The following is a 22773-nucleotide window of genomic DNA, read 5'->3' as shown; positions in this document are numbered from 1 at the left end:
CCAATATAAGCATGAATTTTCATTTCTGCAATGTCCATGGAACTCCATCCCCTCTTGAAATTCATTCCCTGGACTCCATCCCCCCATTTCTAGCAGGTGATGTCATGGAGTGAGATTGATGTTTTTAAACTGTACTTTGCCTCTGCCTGCTGGTTGTATTGGGAAATTCTTGTGTGTGCTTCAAAACCTCCCATAGTTGCCTGCAAAGTCTACTGCATGCCAGCAATGGGAAAACAAATCTGCTGTATAACAATGGCAAAAGTATTTGTTTCAGAGTTTATGCATGATTTAAAATGTATACACCTAAACACAGAATGTAAAGAAACGGGCTTGTTGGAATAAAACAGGTTGTTAGATTGCTGCATGACATGAGAATTATGAGTTTTTATAATGGTCTGATGAGTCACCGTTTTCACACAGTACAGGTGTATGGTTCATGTATTATCTTGCTTTTATCTCGCTATACAATACAATTTAATCAGATTAATTATTTTGTTATTAGACACTAGACCCTGCTGGTTCACTTCTTGTGTTTGTGTGAGTCATACAGTTTGCAAAATAACAGCCTCCAGCATCTCTGGCCGATCTAAGCTATACAGTAGCTGTTCAGTAGTGGTTTGAGTAATGTCACTGTGGAAAATCTAAACACATTTTTTTTTTGTTAGTGCAAACTTGAATTATACATTAGGAGAGTATGTGGATCTTCATTTGTTGGGTTTTGCATTTTAATAGTGTTAAAATTTGCCAGGATTTGTCTGCTCTAGACCTTTTTTGTAAAAAAAAGAGCCAGACACATATGTACATTCATTAGACATAGAATACATAAACAAAAAATCATCAGAATTGTACTTTTTGTAATATATATAATTAAGTTCTTTCTTTCTTTCTCCACTCCAAGCTTTCTTTCACTTTCAAGCAGAGATTGCGCAGTCTGGAAAGCCCGCCCGCTCATACAAGAAGCTGGGTAAGTTGTCTTTAGCTTCCTCATAGTGAAAGTAGGACAAACTTTCTCCAACTCTTCAGTCACAGCAAGTAGTAAGTAGACTTCTATGAACTCACACAATCGAGCTGCTTCACAAACTGCTTAGGCATGAAAATGGCAATGTACTGTTGTAAATAAAACATAGGAGTAACTAATGTTTAGACTAACAGCAATGCATAGAAAGATCTTAAATACACACTGTTCTCTGCAAATGAGGAAACAAAGGAAGTCCTAATGTGCTTTACTGAGATAAGACCAGCATGTTTTTATTTCTACAGAATGTGTGGGCATCTTATGAAAATACGCAAGGACAGCTATTGAACTCCAGGGAAACACACAGACAGTGAGGCCTCATAGATCAATGGGTCTTTTTAACAATATCAAGGTAAGATGTTAACAATAAAATTAAGCATATAACTTACACTATTAAATTGTAAAATACATCTGATTTTTTTTTAAAAAAAGGTTAATAAAGACAGAAGTATTGTTACAGTATACTGTGAAGAACTGTAATTTTACAGAATATATTTTTCACATATTTTGAAATACGGTAAAACCTGTCAAATTACAGGAAAAGACTGCAAATCAACAAGAAGAACATGAAAAACTTTCAATTATGTGAATTCTTTTTATTTTAAAGTATTTTTCTGCCGCCCCAGCTGCCAGAAAATGTCAGTTTTTTTAAGGTTTTTTTTACGGGACAGAATTCCTCCGCAGTGATTCTGGGCTTCCAATATGTAGCCTATTGCGAAATAATTTACTGAGGAAAAAAATATTAAATGAACTAAATCATTATGAGCTTTTATTTAACACACCATTTATTTAACACCACATGTAAATCTGAATAATTTTTGAAAGATATAAATACTTTCTCTTCCTTTTCACTCTCTAAAGATTTGACCTGATGATTTCCTTGCATTCATTGCACATGCTGCTGTTAAGCCGAATATATTTTGCCGTGATAAATGCATCTGGTTCTGCACCCTATACATTTTAACATAACAAATCTGATACTGACAACTGTTTAACTTTCCAGTCCATATTTTGTGACTCATAAATCTATTTGTTCTTAAAGAATAACTGGTCCCTTCAGAATATTTTGTAATGAAGTGCACACAGTATTGTTCAAAGCGGTTTTGATTGGCTAGCAAATGCAATAAACTTTTTGTACTGAAATTGTGAAAGGCAATCTTCTTTTGAAAACCTTTCTCTAAAGGGTTTCCAGGATCTTATCACATGTCACTGATTGGCTCTAGCAACCCATCCGTTTGCTTTAGCTAGTAACACCAGCTGGCCAATGTGCAGAATGCATTCAGAATTGGCCCATTAACCAATAAAACAATCACTTCACACTATAAATCTTAACCTGCACCAACTCATAAAAGTACAGGTATGTTTGTATTTTCAGCCAAATGCTACAATATACACTACATTTAGTGACAACAAACGTAAAAAAAAGTAATCAGGAATGATTGTTGGTGGATTGTATCTTCTTTAATACTTCTTTAATTCTTCTATACATAAATACATGTTATCACAATTTTTTATTTAAAAATGTCTGTAAGTTTAAATTAGGTTGTTATATTCATACTAATAATAAGCAAATGTGTGTATGAATGCATATGAAGATCTTACTCTGTTTTTGTTTTTTCACCAAGAATGGAGTTTAACAAACACATCTCTGTTGCTTCCACCTTATGTTCATTAGTTTATGTTTTGTTTTGTTTTGTTTTGTTTTGTTTTGTTTTGTTTTGTTTTGTTTTGTTTTGTTTTGTTTTGTTTTTTGTTTTGTTTTGGCCGACATTGTACTACAGTATCTGGTCATCACAGGTAGTTAATACCTAACCTCTGATAAGGTTTTCAAGCCTATTTAATTACTGTCAGGATAGGACAACAGAACCCAAGCGCAGGCAGTATGATGGTGACACAAGGACTTTATTTAACATTAAGACACTAAACAAAACCCACGAGGGGACAAAACAACAATAACAGGGGAAATAACTCGGAATCGACAGAACATAGACTAACTGAAACTGGACTAAACTAAAACAACATTTGACATGAACTATAACTCTACACTTACTAAGACTTGACTTGCCAGGATAATCCACAGAGCAAGAAATGACGAAACGTCATATAAGGAGTACAAGCAAAACGAAACAGCACAAGACAGCAAACACAAGGGCATTAAATAGGAAGACTAACTAAGGATAATGAACAAGGGACAGGTGTCGGGAATGAAACACTGAAGGAAAGCGCTAAACGAGGATACGAGAGGTGCAGGGCTGAAGACGAGACTGGAGAAAGCGCATGCTATGTCAGAACCAACAATAACATGCCTCTCTCCACACAAAACACGATGCTCTGCCATGATCCTGCCACAAGACCGAAAAAAGACATGACATGATGAGGCAGAATCATGACAATTACAACAGGGTGTAATTACTGAAATTGTACAAGTTGTACTTTGTGTGTTCCAGTTTTTTGTACTGTGTCATGGAATGCTCCAGCTGGCTCAGCTCATGGTGTCTGGCTATCTGAAGGGCTCCATAACCACCATCGAGAAAAGATATGGATTTTCCAGTCAGAAATCAGGACTGCTGGCTGCTTTCAATGAGGTAAAATTAACTGTATGGTACTAACATAAAAAATAATCCCCCACCCCAGACATCCAGAATTATTGTTTTTTTATGTTGAATTTACTAAAAATAGGTAGAAGAGTATTCCAAAATAGTATTGGTAATAAATGGCCTGAAGGAAAAATTTTGTTTGTTTGTATTTGGCACTGGTTAAAGCTCGTGGTTAGCAATTATCATGTTTTATTACAGCGACAAGTTGAGGCATTACGTTTTTAATGCGGTTATGGAACTCACTGCAGTGTATTCAAGGACACGGAGGTCGTTATTACGTCATGATTTGTGTTCAAGTGGTTTTGATTGGGGGGAAAATGACACAAAAAATGGCATATTATTTATTTTGTAACAGCTTGACAAATGCAATAAGATTTTAAGCCCCAGTTTGAAAAAATACTGTCAACTACAGACGTTGCATATAGCTTTTGTCATGTTTTCTCACTGAAACATCCGCCATGTTGAAAAATGACATGCCCCGTAAGACTCAGCAACTTATGTATCGTCTAGAAAAGGGGTTCTCAACTCTGGCTCACGAGATCCATTTTCCTGCCAGGTTTAGCCCCAACCCAGATAAAACACACCTGAACAAGCTAATCAAAGTCTTTAGAAATAGACCTGTTCAACTTAATGCGGATCTGTGCAAATCTATCAGCATATGACATTAAAGGACAGTGAGAGAGATTCAAGTGCCGAGTGCTCCGAATGCTTACTCTCACGGTACTTTAATGTCATATGCCGATAGATTTGCACAGATCCGCATTAAGTTGAGAACCCCTGGTCTAGAATGTTATCATACACTGTACTGTCAGCATTCACAACTATAATTTGTTATTATTTAAAGCTGTTTCCTTCTGCCATATATACCTGGCACACAACGCAGAGCTTTCCTGGTTTGCCACGAGTGCGACTTTAAAGTGGGCGTCTTGTCAGAAATACTGTGACATCAATCCGACATGACAACACTCAATTATAATTGTGTTGCCATCATGTCAATTACTGTAATGATAAGTTTCTGATTTGTTATGCTGAATCATTCACAACTTGTTGAACAACTCAACAGTTACTGTAAATTATTTTATACAGATCTATGTATTTTTGCTTGATAAGTAATAGTACAATATTATAAATATTGTTTGTGCTTTTATTCTGTATTTTGGGGGAATGAAGTCCAATAACATAATTTCTGAGCTGTTAAATATTTGTTAAATATTAAAGTGTCATGGTGGGAGTATTCACAATCATTTCAATACAATGTAATTGCAGCAATAGACATGCCCCCCTGTTTCCAAAATGTGGCTTGCACTGCTTTAAAAAGCAATATCGGATACGCAGCTTTGCACAGCAAAACTGAGATTCTGTTTCCTGTTACTCAGAAATGGGTTGCTTTGTAAGGAAGCAAAATGACCTGATTTTAGTGCACGACGCACATTTATTTGCAGTGTCCATGGCTGTAATAGATAAGATTTTAGGACACCCCCCCAAAAAAACGTTTAATATAGCTTATAGCCCCTTTAATATATAAATGGATAAACCATTGTGAGGACTATGTCTGAGCTGTATTAATCTTTTCTTGTTTAATAAAGGTGGGGAACACGGTTCTTATCGTGTTTGTGAGTTTCTTTGGGAGCAGGGTTCATCGGCCGAGATGTATTGGAATTGGAGCTTTGTTCGCAAGTCTGGGAGTGTTTCTTATATCGCTGCCCCACTTTATTAGTGGAGAGTATGATTATACAGGTTCTGGAAGCAGTGAGTTTTCATTTCTGGTATACGACAATTCAGCATTTAAGTTAAAAAGAAAATCTAGTAGCATTTTCTTTACTAGTGCTTAGCAACTGAATGTATACCACTGAATCTACAGTATGTATTTTTGTTCTACAGATGGCATAAACAACAGCTCCGGCCTTTGTCAGTCAGAGAGAATTCTCCCAAATGAAGCGTCCAATCAGACGTGCAATCAAGAAAAAGCCAACGCCCACCTAGGAGTGTATCCAATCCTTCTAATGGGCCAGTTACTGTTGGGTATTGGCGGAGTCCCCATCCAACCGTTTGGGATTTCCTACATAGATGATTATTCCAAAAAGAGGAATTCTCCATTTTACCTAGGTTGGAATAGTCATAAACACTCGGCATTTGGCTTTGTTTAATTTTTTGTTTCCATAATTCTGCAACTTCTTAAAATCTTCTGCAGGAATACTGTTCGCTGTGACTGTAATAGGGCCAGCCTTCGGCTACATCATGGCATCATTCATGCTCCGTTTCTTTGTTGACATTCACAAGATGAGTGAGTCTCACATTCCACATGTCTACACCTTTATAAAAAGGTCTTTCATTAAGTACCAACCTTTGCTTAAGATTTAAACTGCCAAAACTGAGATGCCGTTATAAAAAAGTACTTTTGCAATTGTGCTCAACATGTTTGGACAGGTGCGATTCGACAAGCAGAAGAAATATTAAATAGAAGCAGTGACCTCAAGATTCAGCATGTTAAGCAATGTTATTCTGCTCCATTAATCTGCACATCAACTCAACACAGGGTGGTTTTTAGTAGTACCGCAGTATGTTTGACTTTTTGCCTTTTAAATTTAGGGGATGTTTAATATGTTACCTGCTTTTCAGATGAAATCAACTTTAATAATAAAGATGCCAAATGGGTGGGAGCCTGGTGGCTGGGATTCCTGGTGGCCGGGACGATACTTTTCCTAACATCTTTGCCATACATGTTTTTCCCAAGGAAGATGACCAAAGAGGTACATCACTAATCTCCCCTGTGGTATTTTTGATTTTAGAATATAAAAGTCACATTAGCAAATAATGTGATCTTAAAAATTACATTAAAAAATCCTGAAAACGTACATTTTTATGAGTTTTATACCTGACTGTGATTTAACGACAGTGAGTCAACAGTGTTCTGTTATTATATTATTGCCTTTGGTGGGTAAATTTAAAGTGCAGGAATTTGGCACTGTTAGTAAAACACTCTCAGGCCCCTTGAACATGTTCAAAAACATGAAAGAAGAAACGCGAGTGCCAAAGGCGCTTGTCAGAGCATGTTCTATCAGCCAAATTTGTTTAACTTTATAAAATGACATGTTGACCTCCCATTGAAGTGTATGTGTGATCACATTTGATTTTCATGAGTATTCTTGCACAAGATGCCAATAATATGAGTATGTTGTAAATTTGGATGCATAATCTCAAAACAAAGGGGGTTAAAATTTTAAAGGGACAGTTCACCAAAAAAAAAATTCTGCCATCGTTTACTCATTCTTACTGGTAGTCAATGGTGCCCCAAATCTGTTCGGTTACAAGCATTCTTCCAAATATCTTTCTCTGTGTTTAGCATAACAAAGAAATGTATATAACTTTAGAACAACTTCAGGGTTAGTAAATGATGACAGAATTTAAATTTTTAGGTGAACTATACCTTTAAGCGCTTACAGTTTTAAAACATCACACATTGGAGTTAGTTGCAAAAACAGACTCAAAATTCACATTCTATTCATCAAGGTGGATATCTGGTGGATAATAAAAGATGCAAAATAGTTACTTTAAATTCTCTTTATTGGTATACACACATTGATATACAAAAGTAATTTAGGGCTGAATGGTTCCATAAAAGAACCTGTTTCACAAAAGGCTCTTTGTTATGGAAAAAGGTTCTTTAGATTTTAAAGAGCCCTCTTTTTAAGTGGGCAATTGTTATTTGATATTGACTTTAAGGCTGTATAAATACTGTCTCTGATGACAGAAATATGACTGATGGTTGATGACACTAAAGGAAAACCTGTAGGCCTAAATAACCACAGACACATGCGCTGTCATCTCTTCACAAATAAATGTCAACCTTATTATCCACAGGAAACCATAGAGGTCTCTGCAGAACCATCATCTGAGAAAATGATAGAGGACAAGAGACCCAAAACTGATACAATGGAAGACATGTCGCTCACCGAGTTCCTAAAAAGTACGTTTTACGATTTTGATCAAAAAGTTGTGCAAGTTCAGCTGACAAACATGAATCTTTTTTTATCTTTGGAGGTCAGCAAGACACTGACCTGTTTTAGCGCGTGTTGATGGCTGACAACCAACCACATTCATTCCAAAATGTAGTCCAGGGACTATCCCTCCCACGATGAATACAAAATGAAACTGTCAGACAAATCTCTTTTTTGCTCTTAATGCTACATGTGTCAAGTTAAACAAAGAAAAAAGAAGTTGCTTCATGTGACTTCTAAAACGTAACCAGATGCATAAATGTTAGTAGCAGTAAAACAACGGCTTTGTTCATATGGGAGCAGAATTTAGTCACACCTGTTTAAGTACTAAATATGGTTACATTCACACCCAGTTCGGCATGAACCAGACTGACAACTGCATTTACTAGCTGTCTATCATGTGGGGTTCTGGTAACTCACGAGGAGATGTAAGATGTGTGTCATTTTAGAGATTTTAGATCCAGTCGCTGCCTTTCACGAGAACTATACTTCATTCAGTTTTCTATTCTGGGAGCAATCCAAATAATGAGCTTTACACAAAAAGCCCATGTTTGTTTAGGATTTTAAGCCAAATGATTTTGTAGATACTGTACAGCCACATGAATTACAATGAATGGGTCTTAAAGCACAACATGTTGAAAACCACAGACTTAGCAGTGCTTCTTTGGGTGCTTTTTATTTAGATATATAGATCACGTTACTGTTTCTTTGTGTGCTGTAACTTACGGATTGTTTCCAATTGTTTTCTGTCTCTGTCTTACCTCAGGCTTCCCCAAAATTTTAATGAGAACTTTACGGAACCCAATTTACCTGTTGGTAGTGCTGGCTCAGGTAAACCTGGCTGCCATGGTAGCGGGACTGGCCACTTTTATGGCCAAATTCATAGAGAAGCAGTTCAAACAGACGACCTCTGATTCTGCAATGATGATAGGTAAGATGGTGAAGAACACACAGATTTGTTTGGGTGTTCACTCAAATTAGAAGAACATGTTATTGATCAGAGGTTTCTAATTTCTAGCTCAGGAGATTTGAGTTGTCAATTGATTTACATTTCTCAAATTGCTTATGAGAAATTAAACGATTCACATTTTTTCCAAATCACATTAAGAGTATGGAGGTGTAAAATGACTATAGAAAGACTCAAGTACATTTCTCAAGTATCTGCACTTTATCAGAGTGTTACACTTTGAAAATATTTTACATACATTATTATAGTTTCCCCTAAACTACATTTTGTTTTGTTTTTAATACCTCTTACTTCTTCTTACTCAAACTTTCTTAACTCGGGTAAAATTCTTGAGTAAAAGTAAGAAAGCAGCACTAGATTTTTTGTTTACTTAAGTATTAAGCTTATAACAATTGCATGTACTTGTGTGATATATATACAGTATATATATAAAAGTGTGATATATGCTTTAAAATGTAGTATTTATTAAAAGTATTTATTTAAAAGTTAAAACACTATGGGGCGGTTTCCCAGACAGGGTTTAAACCTAGTCTCAGACTAACCTAAATGTGAGAGATGCCTTGATCGAAAACAACTTGCACTGACATATCTTAAAATATATCACTGTGATTGTTTTGTCTCAAGATGCACACAGTAATAATTTTTTTGTAAAGTATGTTTTTTAAAACAACTTAATTATCCTAATTTAACTAAGGCCTAGTCCTGGCTTAATCTAATCCTTGTCTGGGAAACCGCCCCTATAACAGATAAATAACACAATACAGATACTTGAAAATGTACTCAAGAGTAAAAATACTTGTCCATATCTGCTTTAAAAAGAGAATGTAGATAAAATCATCCGAATTAGGCCAAATTCCAGGGGCGTTGTAGACCTAAAGCTCTACTGTGGCACAGGCTCCCATGACTTTTTCTATCACTGTTTTCTTAAAATCCTGCTGTGTGCAAGAAGTATGCAACACAATGCACTATACAAACTTCCCTTGCTTAAACCACTATATTTACAGTGCAACAATACTGGGGAAGGTAAACATTATGTATTTAAAAATATTGAAGTATGTTCAACATACTTAACATAAACTTTATTAACATGGTTGCATGCACTGTATGGAAATAATGAAAGCAGAGAGAATTTTTTCTTGCACATCTGCATTTATTATACATTACACGATGATAACAATCAATAATTACATCTTTTCAAGAATTTACAATTAGCCTACAATGTTTCAAGAGCATTTTTTTTTTTTTTTAAACAATATTTTCAAACAATATTCCAAAAAAAGTTGGTTCATTTTTTTAACCAACTCTACTGCATTAAACTGTACTGCCTATAATAGCACATAGTTATCGCAGTTATCTCAAGAACACAAATGTTTTTCTAAGCAACAATGCAATTTTACAAACTTGACAAAGGTTTTCCTGAGACATTTTCCTCTAATGTCTGAGACCTGACTGGCTGGGGACGTACAGTAGTTTGTTAACCTCCCTCAAACTCATCATCTCCTTTCTGCTTCCATTTCCCTGCTTTGCACAAACTAATTCTGATGTGCAACTACAGGGGCTATTAATGATCGAGTCAAAATTAGATGATCGATATTATTTAGAAACGTAGTTTGGTTTCGTCATGTTTTTGTTTTGGTTTCGTCATGTTTTCATAGCCTACCTCAGTCACGTGTCGTCATCCCTGCGTGCAAGGAAACACACAGACGAAGACATGGATTTCCGTGCAAAAGTGCGGCACTAGTTGGTATTTCCGGACTGCGTCGCTTTTACAAGCGTAGGTTACTATGTTGCATATAGATCAGTTTTTTGCCGCTGTTATCAATGTAAATGAGTACACTGACAAATAAATTAGATTGTTAAAACTTAAACTTGAAATTTATACTGGGGCACGTGCCCCAGTAAAAGGGGTTTAGCAACCTCCATGCCAAGTTCAATAAGAAATGTTTGAGTTCATATTGAGATCTTCAATAATATTGGATTCTGATTGCCGACTTGGCAAATCTGAGCTCAGTTTGTGACATTGTTGAGATCTCTTCTGAAACTCCAATAGATATATTTTTGAGATGTCTGTGTCCTTTTCTCAGGAGCAATTTCTGAAACACAGGAGATTTGAAGGAGTAGTTCACTTTTAAAATAAATTTTCACGATAATTTACTCACCCCCATGTCATCCAAGATGTTTATGTATTTTTCTCCATATAATGGACTTCAATGGACTCCAAACGGTTGAAGGTCAAAATTACAGTTTCAGTGCAGCTGCAAAGGGCTTTACAAGATACCAGACGATGAAAAGGGTCTTATCTAGCGAAACGATCGGTCATTTTCTAAAAAAAATAAAAATGTATATGCTTTATAAACACAAATGCTCGCCTTCACTTAATATGTAATTACATTGAAAACTTGCACGTTCAACTTGTAAACACTGACTCGGTGCTTCCGCCTATGTCAAGTGTGACATTTTCAACGTAATTATGTATTACGTGAAGTCATGAACGCGCTTCGCAGAACAGAGCAAGGCGAGCATTTGTGTTTATAAAGCTTTTTTTTTTTAATGACTGATCATTTCGCAAGATAAGACCCTAATTCATCGTCTGGTACCGTTTAAAGAGATATTTAAGGAATCTCGTCTGCGATAATTTTTTTATGTGTTCCAAATCCATCTGTGTGAGTGGGTGCCTGTGGCTTACGTAAACATACTGTCTCATCCTCTACACTGTGTGTTTGCAGGTGGTTTGAATATTCCCTCAGCCATGTTAGGCATTATGATTGGAGGAGTTATCCTGCGCAGACTGAGTCTTTCCGTCAGATCCTCAGCTTTGATGTGCACGACAGTGGTTCTTCTCAGTATTTTCTTTGCCATTCCACTTCTCTTCCTTGGCTGCCCCACACAGAGAATTTTTGACATGGACCGTTTTGGGTGAGTCACTTTTGGCCCAGAAATGCTTTCAGTATCCGCATCTGCAGTGTTTAAACTGTAAATCCAATGTGATTTTTATGTACTGTAAGTGAATGCACATTTATTTGGGATAGACAACACATTTAGGCCTGCAAGTGCCCAGATGTAGAAGAACAACATTCCTAAAGATTCTAGTTTCAGTTTCCTTTTAAATATACATTTTATGTCAGGGGTATTCAGCTAAAGTTGCAAGAGGTCCAAGAGTTCTTTATATTTCATTCCAAACAGAGGTCTGGACAATATGTTTTTAGAAAATAAATAAATATTTAATCAATTTAGCCCAGTTAGATATATATACAATATATTATCTTTTATCAGGCCATTTATTTTATATTTTGATATTCACAGTATGTACAGTGTGTATGTATTGTGTATTGTAGGCTCTTAGGGGAATGTTCTATAATTAGTCTAATAATTAATATTTGTAAATTAAAAAACTACTGACAACATACAAACAGCAAATGTAATGTAAAAATGCTCTCATCCTAAACAGAAAACAAATTTACTTACCATACCAGATCTACTTATATCTTTAAATAATTTCCCAATTAGAACGTTGTTCATTATAAAATGTGTCTTTTAACTGTTTTCTACATAAAATATTCCTACAGAATATTCTGTGAAAATATAACAACAATATCTTCAATATTGACTGAATAATGCCATTTCAAAGATTGAAATCTTAGTGAAATTACTGCTTGAAATTAATCTTTGATGCTTGTTTGGACTTAGTAGCGGAGGTTTAACTGTTATGCTGGGCTTGGATTCGTGGCGGAAGAAAGTAGTTCCCCATTTCCTTTAAAACCGGATGGGTTTAAAGACACTCCGACGTTGTTTCTGGTTTATCTACACACTTGTGCCGTCGAACTGATGTATAAATGCAATATCGCTCTCGTAGTGGTGTATGTAGTGTTCTTATATCTTCTTATATATATTATTGCCTCAGGCACTCGGCCTGCGCCCTCTGGCCTAATCACGGCCATGAAGATATAAGAACACTACATACACTCCTACTCGAGCGATATTGCATTAATAATTCGATTATGAGACTTTAGCCTGGGTTTTCACGGGGTCACAAATGTTAACATGCTGGTCAATAATGCTAATGATAAATGTAGATAAAAACGTTATGGTTCATAAAATATCACAAATCTGGTCGAATGGTTGGAGACATATAGCAAACAGTAAACAGACTGACTGATACAAATACTTTAATATTGCTGCAGCTCTGCGTGTCTGCACTACTGTTGTTAAAATAAGCACGTTTCTGCTGCTCTTCATGGCGGGAGAGAAGCAGCGCGCATGGAGCGGAAAGGATTTTTTTTCTTTATCTAGCGGCAAAAGATCAATAACATAAATGTTCCCGAGAGCGCGTGTGATGTGATTCTCCATTGTGTAGAGGCACGACTCAATTTAAACGACCGAAATAGTCAAATGTTTTAAATGGATTATGTCTCACAGTCCGGATGGAACTAAGCAAAGGACCCAAAGGTGATTGAAGTGGCTGGATTAAGTGCTCCTGTGCTTTATCCATTACAACCTTCGGCATGTTTACAAAATTCTCATAGCAGAGTAAAAACATTTGTTAATGCTCTACAAAGGCAAACATTTACTTCTTAATTGAGTGATAAGTCTCGCTAATGTGCATACTGTTATGTTCATTACGTTCTTTTACTTTGTTGATATTTTCCAGCGGAACGTCCCAACAGTGCTCCTCATGTTCCTGCTCTACTGACGTTTTCAACCCTGTGTGTGGCTCAGATGGAGTGGAGTTTCGCTCCCCCTGCCATGCAGGATGCAGGATAGAAATCAAATCAGAAACTAATGAAATTAAGGTATTGTTAAGCTCTTATTTACTTGCTTTCCTGGAACTGATGGTTCTTAATAAAACAGTGCTGATTCTGAGAGATCTTGGCAAACTTAAGCTAGGTGCTTCAATACATATTTTCAGGAATTTAAGGATTTAGATTTTTGTACTAGGCAGTACAATACATGGGATAGACTAATATTCAAGGCTGGTACCTGCACATTAACACATTTTATACAGACCATATAGATATGTGTGTAACATTATTGTAAAATAAAGTGCTGACCGTATTTTAAATACCTGTAGAGGTTGAGTAGGAAAGTGATGTGCAGCAGAAAATAAGTACTAGTACCGGGCCGAACAACCACATACAATCTAAAAAAAATGCTGGGTTATTTTCAACTCATGGTTGGATCAAAAAGGCACAAACCCAACCGTTGGGTCCCACCTATGATGGTTTATTTGGGGTCAAACTGCTGTGTTGTTCCAACTCATGGTTAGGTCAAATATAAACTCTTTCTGGGTTCATTTGTAACCCATCTTGGGTTTTCCCGTTTTGACCCAGCCAGGGGTTCTTTTTTTAGAGTGTGTTATTTCGATTGACAAAACCGAGGTTACGGTTGTAGAGGAAGTGTTTAGATTCAAATGTTGATATTTGTGTTAGGGTTGGGTCATACAGAGTTCAATTCCATTTATTTGTGTAGTGCTTTTCACAATAGCAAAGAACTGTGCTTTAAAGGCAGGGTGGGTGATCCTGTCCAGAAACATTTTTTGCAATCAAGTATCAAGATTTTTATAATTATATATCGTCTGTGAAAGGCGTAGGACCAAAAACATTCGCCCAATCAAAACGTTCTGGCCGAATGCTGTGACTGGTCATGTGTACATTTTCAGCCAACGTATTCTGCATACCACTGCTCACCCTGTTCACGCAGACATCATACGTCAGCTCACGTCCGCTGTGTCAATGTAGGGAGAATGGTGGACAATCAGCAACAATCAAACTTTCCTGCGGAACCGACAACAAGTAAATCTACAAAACGAAAGTCAGTTTTTGAAAAAGCAGTGACAAAAAACAACAGAGGAAAAACTCGAATTAACATCGGTTCAGCTTTTACATGATGGAGACAGCTCCGGCTGGAAAAGGGTCTGAAAGACTAACCGGGCTCTAACCATGGTTGCTCTCTTCCTGTTGGACAGGTATGTACATGCTTTGAGAAGAATTGAATGGATTTAGTTTGTAATTCGTTACGTGGATTTACGAAATACATTCATGTGTTTGGAGGAGGTTTTGGACTGCAAATTGCATAGAGGGTGGGATTACAATTTCAGTGCTAGCAAGCTAAAGTTAGCACCTTTCCAAATCGACCACCCCACTTTTAAAAAAGCATCTTTTATTTTACACAAAAAGACATGGCACAAGACTATGAATTACATAAAGATACCTAGAATGCCCCCGTAAATTTGCGGTCTTTTACTGTAATTTTACGGTTTTGACCGTATTTCAAAAATACATAAAATACGTTTTTGTTTTACATTTTACGTGGAAAAACTGTATTAAAATTCTGTAAAATTACAGTTTTTTACATTGTACTTTGCTTCCTGAAAAAAAACACTGAAACTGGACCACGATATGCAGTCAAAATTGAACCAAAATGGTTACTGTGTTTAAAAAAAGCTACAAACAAAATGAGATAAAACAGCAGTATCTAGCCTTGATATATTATATACATTTAGACATATATTAGTGTAAATATATCATATTAAATTATATCATACTAGTTTAACTTCCACAGCTGGAAATGTTTAAACAACCAAAGCAAGCATGATTGACAAGCAGTGAAAAAGTGAAAGTGATGTGAAGTGAGGCCAAGTATGGTGTTCCATACTCGGAATTTGTGCTCTGCATTTAACCCATCCAAGTGCACACACCCAGAGCAGTGAGCAGCCATTGCTGCGGCACTCGGGGAACGGTGCCTTGCTCAAGGGTCTCACCTCAGCCGTGGTATTGAAGGTGGAGAGCGCTGATCATTCACTCCCCCCACCTACAATCCCTGCTGGTACTGAGGCTCTAACCGGGAACGTTTCGGTTACAAGTCCGAGTCTCTAACCATTATGCCACAACTGCCCCGTTATAGTACGCAATGTACCTAATTGGATGTGTTAGTAGAGCTGGCAGACACGTGTGTGACTTCCAGTGTGGGGAAAGTTAAAATTATACTACATAAACATATCAGGTAATGGGAAAAGAAACTAGTTTAAGGCTATTTCAGAACAATTCTCCTGAAGCCAAGAAGCATTATGAATGCCTTGATTTAATGACTACACACCAGTCAAACAATTACATACCTGTATGATTATATCAAATTACTGTAAAAAAAACATGTGGGGTAAGCCAGTTTACAGTACTTCCGCTTCTACAAATTCATTTATACAGTTAAAATTGTAGTTTGGGGATAGTAAAACCGAAGCATGTTGCTCAAGAAAATGTGCTTCTTGATCACTATCAATCTTTAGATATTGATCAGGCTTTTTGGGAAGAGTTTCTTTAACTATATAGCAATGTATTAACAGCAACCACTGTTAAGAACTGGGCAATTCCATGCAAATGTCAACAAAATGAGATGAAAAAAAAAGTTTATACCAAAGGTTTTCACCATACTGATATGTCAGTGTTTGGTGGTTTAAATACCCATGTGAAGTCTGTCTTAAAGTTTTAAAGCATAGTTTTCTATAGTCAGGTAAGCGAATCCGTAATGGTCCATATTCCTCACATGGGCAGATGAAAATTAAAATACAGTTACTATTTTATAAAGAGCCATCCCTTCTCTATTTGTTCGGTATTATTGTTGTTAGTATATTTTAATTCACAGAAATCCTACAAAGTATGTTGTCTCTCAAAAATGTGCATCCATTTTTGTCACATCCACAACACATTCATTCTTAAACTAGAAAACATGTGCATAGACCGATATTTTTCTGATGGCTGGACCCTATCATCAGGGGTTTAGTCAAATATAAACAGATGATTCGATATATATTGCTAATTCTCTGAGAATTTAAAGTTTGACTGAAAATGTTACATCCATCACGCTGGAATTGCCCACAACGGTTTTTGGATAACACATCTGTCTGATTTCTCAAATTGAAAGTAGGTCAGGCTGGCAGTTAAAGTTTATATAACAGATTCCTGCTTGGCCTTTATCTCTTCATTAAAACCTCACAAGAGTAATACTTCAAAAATGCTCTGCTATCCACTGAGAAAGCAGCTGCTTTTAAAATAAAACAAACTAAACATAGTCATGGTTACATGAGCTCTGTTTTTACAGGAAAGCTGTTGAATCTTTGCTGATACTACAACATGTTTTCAAAACTTTATTTTTGCACAGTGTTATCTTTTTTGCACAGCAAAAAATAACCCAAAGCATTTCCTGCATTTCCTTCTCATTGTTCTCCAAACAAAAAACCAAACAAACAATAATTACTGAGAGCAGCCTGTCCACCCGCTTGGTAAACATTGAACATCAGTATTTTTAACCTCTGTGTGATTTTTTTGTGATTTCAAACAACAAACATGAAAAACAATACTATAATTGTTACAGTTTGAGAAATGGAAGAGCAATTGTTTTACATTTTGCCAACAACAATGGTTGCACTAGAGCTAAATATCAAAGATCTTCAATTAAAACTGATTGTTTTTAAGTTGTCAATGTGTAACCGTAAGTGTTTCTTTAGAACTACACAGACTGTGCATGTGTGGCCTCGGGAACGTCTCTGGGTTATGCCACCCAAGGACCATGTGGAAGTGGCTGCACCAACCTTCTCATTCCCTTCATGGTCCTTTCTTCCATCACTTGCTTTGTGGCTTCTCTTTCTCACACCCCATCATTTATGATGATCCTCAGGTATTTAATCTATTCTAAGCTTATTTTAATATAATGGTATAATATAGTCAGGATAACGTTTTAGTTTATTGTATTGGTATAATACATGATGATCCTTCAGTATTCCTTCTATTTTAAGTAGCCTACTGTATAATGGTATAACAGTATAGTTTAGTATATGATTTGGTGTTATAGTTTAGTGTAAGTTTATGTGTTGAATAGTTGTTTATTTAAGAAAGCTGAGAACATTTTTCATCGTGAAAAGGTGCTGAAGTATGATTTTGTGGCATTATGTACAAATGGCAAACACAATGGTAAGAGAATCACATTCATAGGTCTGTCACATGCTTTGAGGTCATGCAGAAGAACAGGGATGAACTTGCTAAGCAGGTTGCAACGTGTTACAGACTAACACTTGCATAGTTGATGTTCCCCAAGGAATAGTACTTTTTTGAGTTCTAAAGCAGTGCGCTACATTAGTGTCGAATAAGAACACTTTTGATTTTTTTCTCTTTACGAAATCTAAATTATACATCAAATAAGAATCATGTTTTTATGCAGGAAATCAAATTTTTAGTCAAGTTCCAGATACAGTTTGAAAATTACTTTTGTTCTCTCAAAGCACTCACATGCTTAGGCATAGGTCAAATAACAAACTGTTACACCGTTTGGCAAGACTGTGTGAAAGTATCATTCTACCTGCGTCATATAGACCTGTCTGTGCAGGTCCTGGCAGCATGTCACGAAAAACCGTCATGAGGGTAAAAGAAAACGACAGGTTTTAAACCTTATACTTTCAGGAAAGCCTCAGGAGATGCACGTTTTGTGCAGAGCAAATGATTTGTGAGAAATGTTGTATTCACAAACAAAATGCTTTGTTTTATGATACATATTTCTGGTATCTTTCCAGGACTGTGACTCCGCAGGATAAGTCCTTTGCTTTGGGAATCCAGTTCATGCTCTTTAGAGTCCTTGGTAAGCGAAAGAAATTGCTCATGCAGAACAGACATGTTTTTTTATCATTATTAAAAATACATATTAAACTGCCAAACCATGTCATGAGGAGACAGTGTACTCTTAACAATACCATTAATACATTTAATAACAGCTGCATGTCATAAATTGCACTGTTGCGTGCAGATTGAGTTCTCTTGATGTGATGGTGTTTGTGCGGTTTGAATGTGTTCACTTTCATTGCTCTTCACTCTCCCATGTAGTGTCTAATCGCGCTTGTTTGTTTAGGTACAGTACCGTTCACAAGTTTAGGGTCACTTGACTTGACTGAGATGTTTTTTTTTTTTTTTAATAATGAAGAATAGCATGCAGATAAAGCCCAACATTGGGAACTCCTTTAATACGGTCTAAAAAGCATGATACCTCAGATATCATATCATAACAGGAAGAGGTGTGTTCAGAGAATATTTGGACAGAATTGCTGTTGTTGAATGTCTCATGGTTCTTTTATGTTTGTAATGTGTAATGTGTTCACATAACCGTATGCGTGGGGGGAAAAAATACATTTAGGAAAAGTGCTGTGTGTTTATTTAAAAAAACTGTTTTTCCTGACAGCATTCCTCCCAGCACCCGTACTGTATGGTCATGCCATTGATACCACCTGCATTAAGTGGGGAGAAAAATGTAACAGGACAACATCGTGTATCTACTACGATTTAGACCATTTCAGACACAGGTAAAGTTGACATTTCAAATAAAAATGCAATGAAGTCATTTAAATAGCACTTATAATATGTAAGATGAAATGCTGTTTTGAATTATTACCTACAAAACTAAACACCACAAAACACACCCCACCACCAGCATTGGGTCAAAAAGGGACAAACCCAACCTTTGGGTTAAATTAACCCAGAGAATGACGCAATAATGGGTTATAACAACCGAGCATGGTTAACTTTTTAACACAAAGGGTTCATCCCTTTTAAATGCTGGGTTGAAAATAACTCAGCTTTTTTAAAGCTTTCTTTCCAGAATGTGCACATACATTTGTTCAAACATTTGTTTGCATTTCAGGTTCCTGGGACTCCAGATTTTCTTTATATGTGGTGGCTTCGTCTCTTTCCTTCTGACGTTTCTGGTGCTTCGAAAGCTTAACTCGACCCAACAGCAGAATGACCAAAATAATGACAAGAGCAAACATGAAGACAGAGAAATGAAAGATGTCAAGCAGCTGTTGAGCTCTTCAAATGGACGCTGCAGTACACAACGGAGTGTTTAAAGAGTAAAACAGCAGGAAACAGAAGGATAGGAATCTCCCTTTAGGGGCTGAAAGGAGAGAAGCGATAAGAGACAGATCTTGAGATCTCTCAGCTCTCCTCTATAATCTTAACTGCATGCAGCTCTTCAAGCTAAGACAGGCCAAGTTGTTGTCAGCATGTGAACATCTGTGAATAGCTGTTTTCTGTGAAACATCACCGTTCTTCTGCCGAAGATATAAGCCATCACTTTAAAACATGTTAATGTGTTTGTATAACACGTCTTTATAGATGTTGTCCGTGAGCGCGGTGTGTTGGGGGGTTTAAATGACACTTAATACTGATGCTGATAATGTGAAAACGTTTTAACTCTCGATTGAGTTTAGACAAGGAGCCAAGTATATACTGTAGGGAGTTTTATTGTTGGTGCCCTTTTTTATCAAGTACATAACTGTGATGTTTTCATGATAAAGCTGCTTTTGCTTTTTTATTATAACCTAAATGCACACTAATAGAGGCATTCTTCTTTGGTTTCATTGCATTTGAAATATATTACATCACTTTAAATGTGTCAGTGTAAGCAACATGTATTCATACTGTTATATTAATATCTTCATATGTTTGATATGTTTATATGTTTGTACAGTTAACAAATCACATGATTACATGTGATGTACCTTAAACTTTGCATAACTATACGGTTATGTGTTTTTTTCAACTATGTATGAGTTTTATACGCGATAACCAACTAAAGCCTACGAAAATACAAATCTCAGATTTCGTTAATCGTTCATGTTTTGTTTTGAAGAGGAAGACGTTTATTAAACACACATTTACAAGCCGAATAATCAAATGTAAAGTGACAATTATATTTTGGTAATTGTAATAATTGTTTTATACTTTCAATCTTTTCTGTCAGATTACTATTACAATTCAACATTATGTAATTGTACTGAATGTGCTTTTGTTTAAAATAAAACATAGACGGGCATAAAAACTGTGTGTTGGAGGAAATTAAGCCGCTGGAATGTTGAGTTAAAGGGGTCATATGACAGGGCTAAAACGAATATTATGGTTTGTTTTAGATGTAATGCAATGCGTATACATGATTTAAGGTTCAAAAATGCTGAATTTCCACATAGCGTGCATGTTTGTATCTCCTCTTTGCCCCGCATCTCTGAAACGTGCAGATTTTTAACATAGGTGTTCTATGATTGGCCAGTTAACCAGTGTGTAGTGATTGGTCGAATACTGCAAGCGTGTGATGGAAATGTAACGCCTCTTACCATATTTGGAACATACTGACAGTATTGACTTGCGTATACATTTGGGCGGTCTTAGTCAAATCATACCATGAGCTGACGTGGATTTGTGGGGGTGTGGTTACACGAGGCGTTTCAGGCAGGTCTGGGTGAGCATTCGCTTTTAGATAGAATGCATCTTTTGTTCCCACACTTTAATTTGTGCAATTTTACGTGTCTAATACATGCACGGGCAACTTATAACACACCAAAGACACAGAAAAACACGCCATATGATCCCTTTAAGTCTTTTGGGTTGCAGTGTCAAGTTTTACTTGATTTGTTGTTTGCTCCTAACATTTACTCACTAAGCAAGTTTCTTACCTCTAAAAAATGCTATACTAGTTTAAAATCATAATAAAATTATATATTCTTGTGTGGAAGAAGTTTCAAAATGTCACATTAAATGTCATATAATAATATTATTGTTATATTACTATTATTATTTTGCTGGCTAATGATGTTTAAGTGTTGGATAATTGTAATGGGTACTGTAATATGTTGTTATGAGGTGAATGGTTATGGTGATGTGTTAGAAATGACCTAACAAATTTGTTTAAAATTATTGTATGATGATTGAGCAACATTGATACAGCGTTGATAAAGGGGTTGTGGATCCTTTTTAACAACCGTTGACATCAAATACCTAAGCAGGATAGCGGGTGTGAACAACAGCTTCCTGTTCTCATTCCAGCATTGATTATAGTCTCATCCTCTTCTTTGTTTAATGGATCCAGCCACCTGCAGCAGTTTATGGATGCCGGTTATACGTTTGTGAATAAACTCTCAAAGCGAACGGAAGACTGCAGGGAGACAATATGCACAATATCCTCAAATGTGTTTTGAGATTCCAGATTACACCGGAATGAGTGTTGTTTGTCTGTCTGCCTAAAACACTCCTACATCTGCACTTTTTAAGTGATGCGTGTCATTTTTTTTAAATTAAAAATAAATGTTCCTCTTTCCATGTAATACGGGGGGCCATTTATTTATATGTTGATTTTTTGGAAAAGATTAAATACTCTGATGCTTTCACAACATTGCTTTGTTTGCACATGTCAGCTATCTTACAGTTCAAAGATGGGTATGATAGTGTGACCCAGTTAACCCCTGCTGGAATACTTGCTGCAACTATACAACCTCCTCAAAGAATTAATAGCTGTTGAGTAGTTTTAATTTAATCTAATACAAATAACACACAATAAAAGATTAATATTAATTAATATTCATAAAAAATGTGTTTTATTATAACCAAACACAGACCGGAAGTTAACACTAACATAATAATATAGTTAAACATATTTAGAGTAAACTATATTTTTAAGTACTAATAAAAATAGTAGATTACTAAAAATAGTAGATTGTAAATAAAAACAAAAACTCAAAATGAAAGTAAATTAAAAAGAAGAGTGAACATGCAGTGATTTGAAACAATCTGTTTGCTCAGACAGAAACATCCAGACTGTTTGCTTCTATCGTTTTGTTGTGAAAGAGTTCACGAGGACTTCCTGTAAAGGGAAATAGAAAAGCTCAATGCTTTCTTAACACATTTTTTTCTGAGCCTTAACAAACATTGGGTGTCAAGAGTGTAAAATGAATTATTGTGAAGAGATGGAGTTTGACACTTACCATGTGTTTCTCATCAACATCATCAAAAATATTTAGCTGTTCAGCTGTTCATCATTAAATGCTGAACAGAAACATTTTTTACTGTCCCAGATTATGTCAAATAATGCTTTAATTTTTTTTGTAAATACACTCTCAAGATAAAAATAAATAAATTTGTAATACATTGTGAAGCTTTATTTAATTTAAATATTTGTCTGTATGATGATCTAGCTTATGCCGCTATCTAGTGGCTATAGAGAGCACAGACACAGGCCTAATGCTTATAGGTATCTTAGCTTTATTTGTGGTCTACTGTGCTATGTACTCAATTACCTATTTTTAATGCCCAGATGAAGGAATCACAAGTAAAGCATGATTCTTAGAAGTTCTAATATTTCTAATTTTCTAATATTGGATGCTTTGGATACATA

General features: G+C 36.0%; 1 protein-coding gene across 2 annotated transcripts; it reads left to right on the top strand.

Moving 5' to 3' along the window:
* Positions 1–868: 868 nt before the first annotated feature.
* On the top strand, positions 869–21706 carry slco2b1 (solute carrier organic anion transporter family, member 2B1). Of its 2 annotated transcripts, none has more exons than XM_057360634.1 (15): positions 869–964; positions 1261–1367; positions 3463–3600; positions 5199–5361; positions 5494–5718; positions 5804–5896; positions 6232–6362; positions 7474–7579; positions 8377–8541; positions 11304–11493; positions 13226–13367; positions 17075–17244; positions 18134–18198; positions 18793–18913; positions 19252–21706. In XM_057360634.1, exons 2-15 carry the CDS (start codon positions 1344–1346, stop codon positions 19454–19456), a joined length of 1938 nt encoding a protein of 645 aa, XP_057216617.1. In that variant the 5' UTR covers positions 869–964; positions 1261–1343; the 3' UTR covers positions 19457–21706. The 2 variants fall into 2 exon arrangements, with proteins under 2 accessions (XP_057216617.1, XP_057216616.1); XM_057360633.1 differs by having other exon boundaries at positions 922–1035.
* The last annotated feature ends 1067 nt before the right edge of the window (positions 21707–22773 follow it).

This window comes from Triplophysa rosa, linkage group LG19 (genome assembly GCF_024868665.1).
Source record: "Triplophysa rosa linkage group LG19, Trosa_1v2, whole genome shotgun sequence".
In the NCBI taxonomy this organism is placed as follows: Eukaryota; Metazoa; Chordata; class Actinopteri; order Cypriniformes; family Nemacheilidae; genus Triplophysa; species Triplophysa rosa.
The sequence above is the reverse complement of the archived record's forward strand: the minus strand, read 5'-3'. Positions and strand labels throughout refer to the sequence as shown.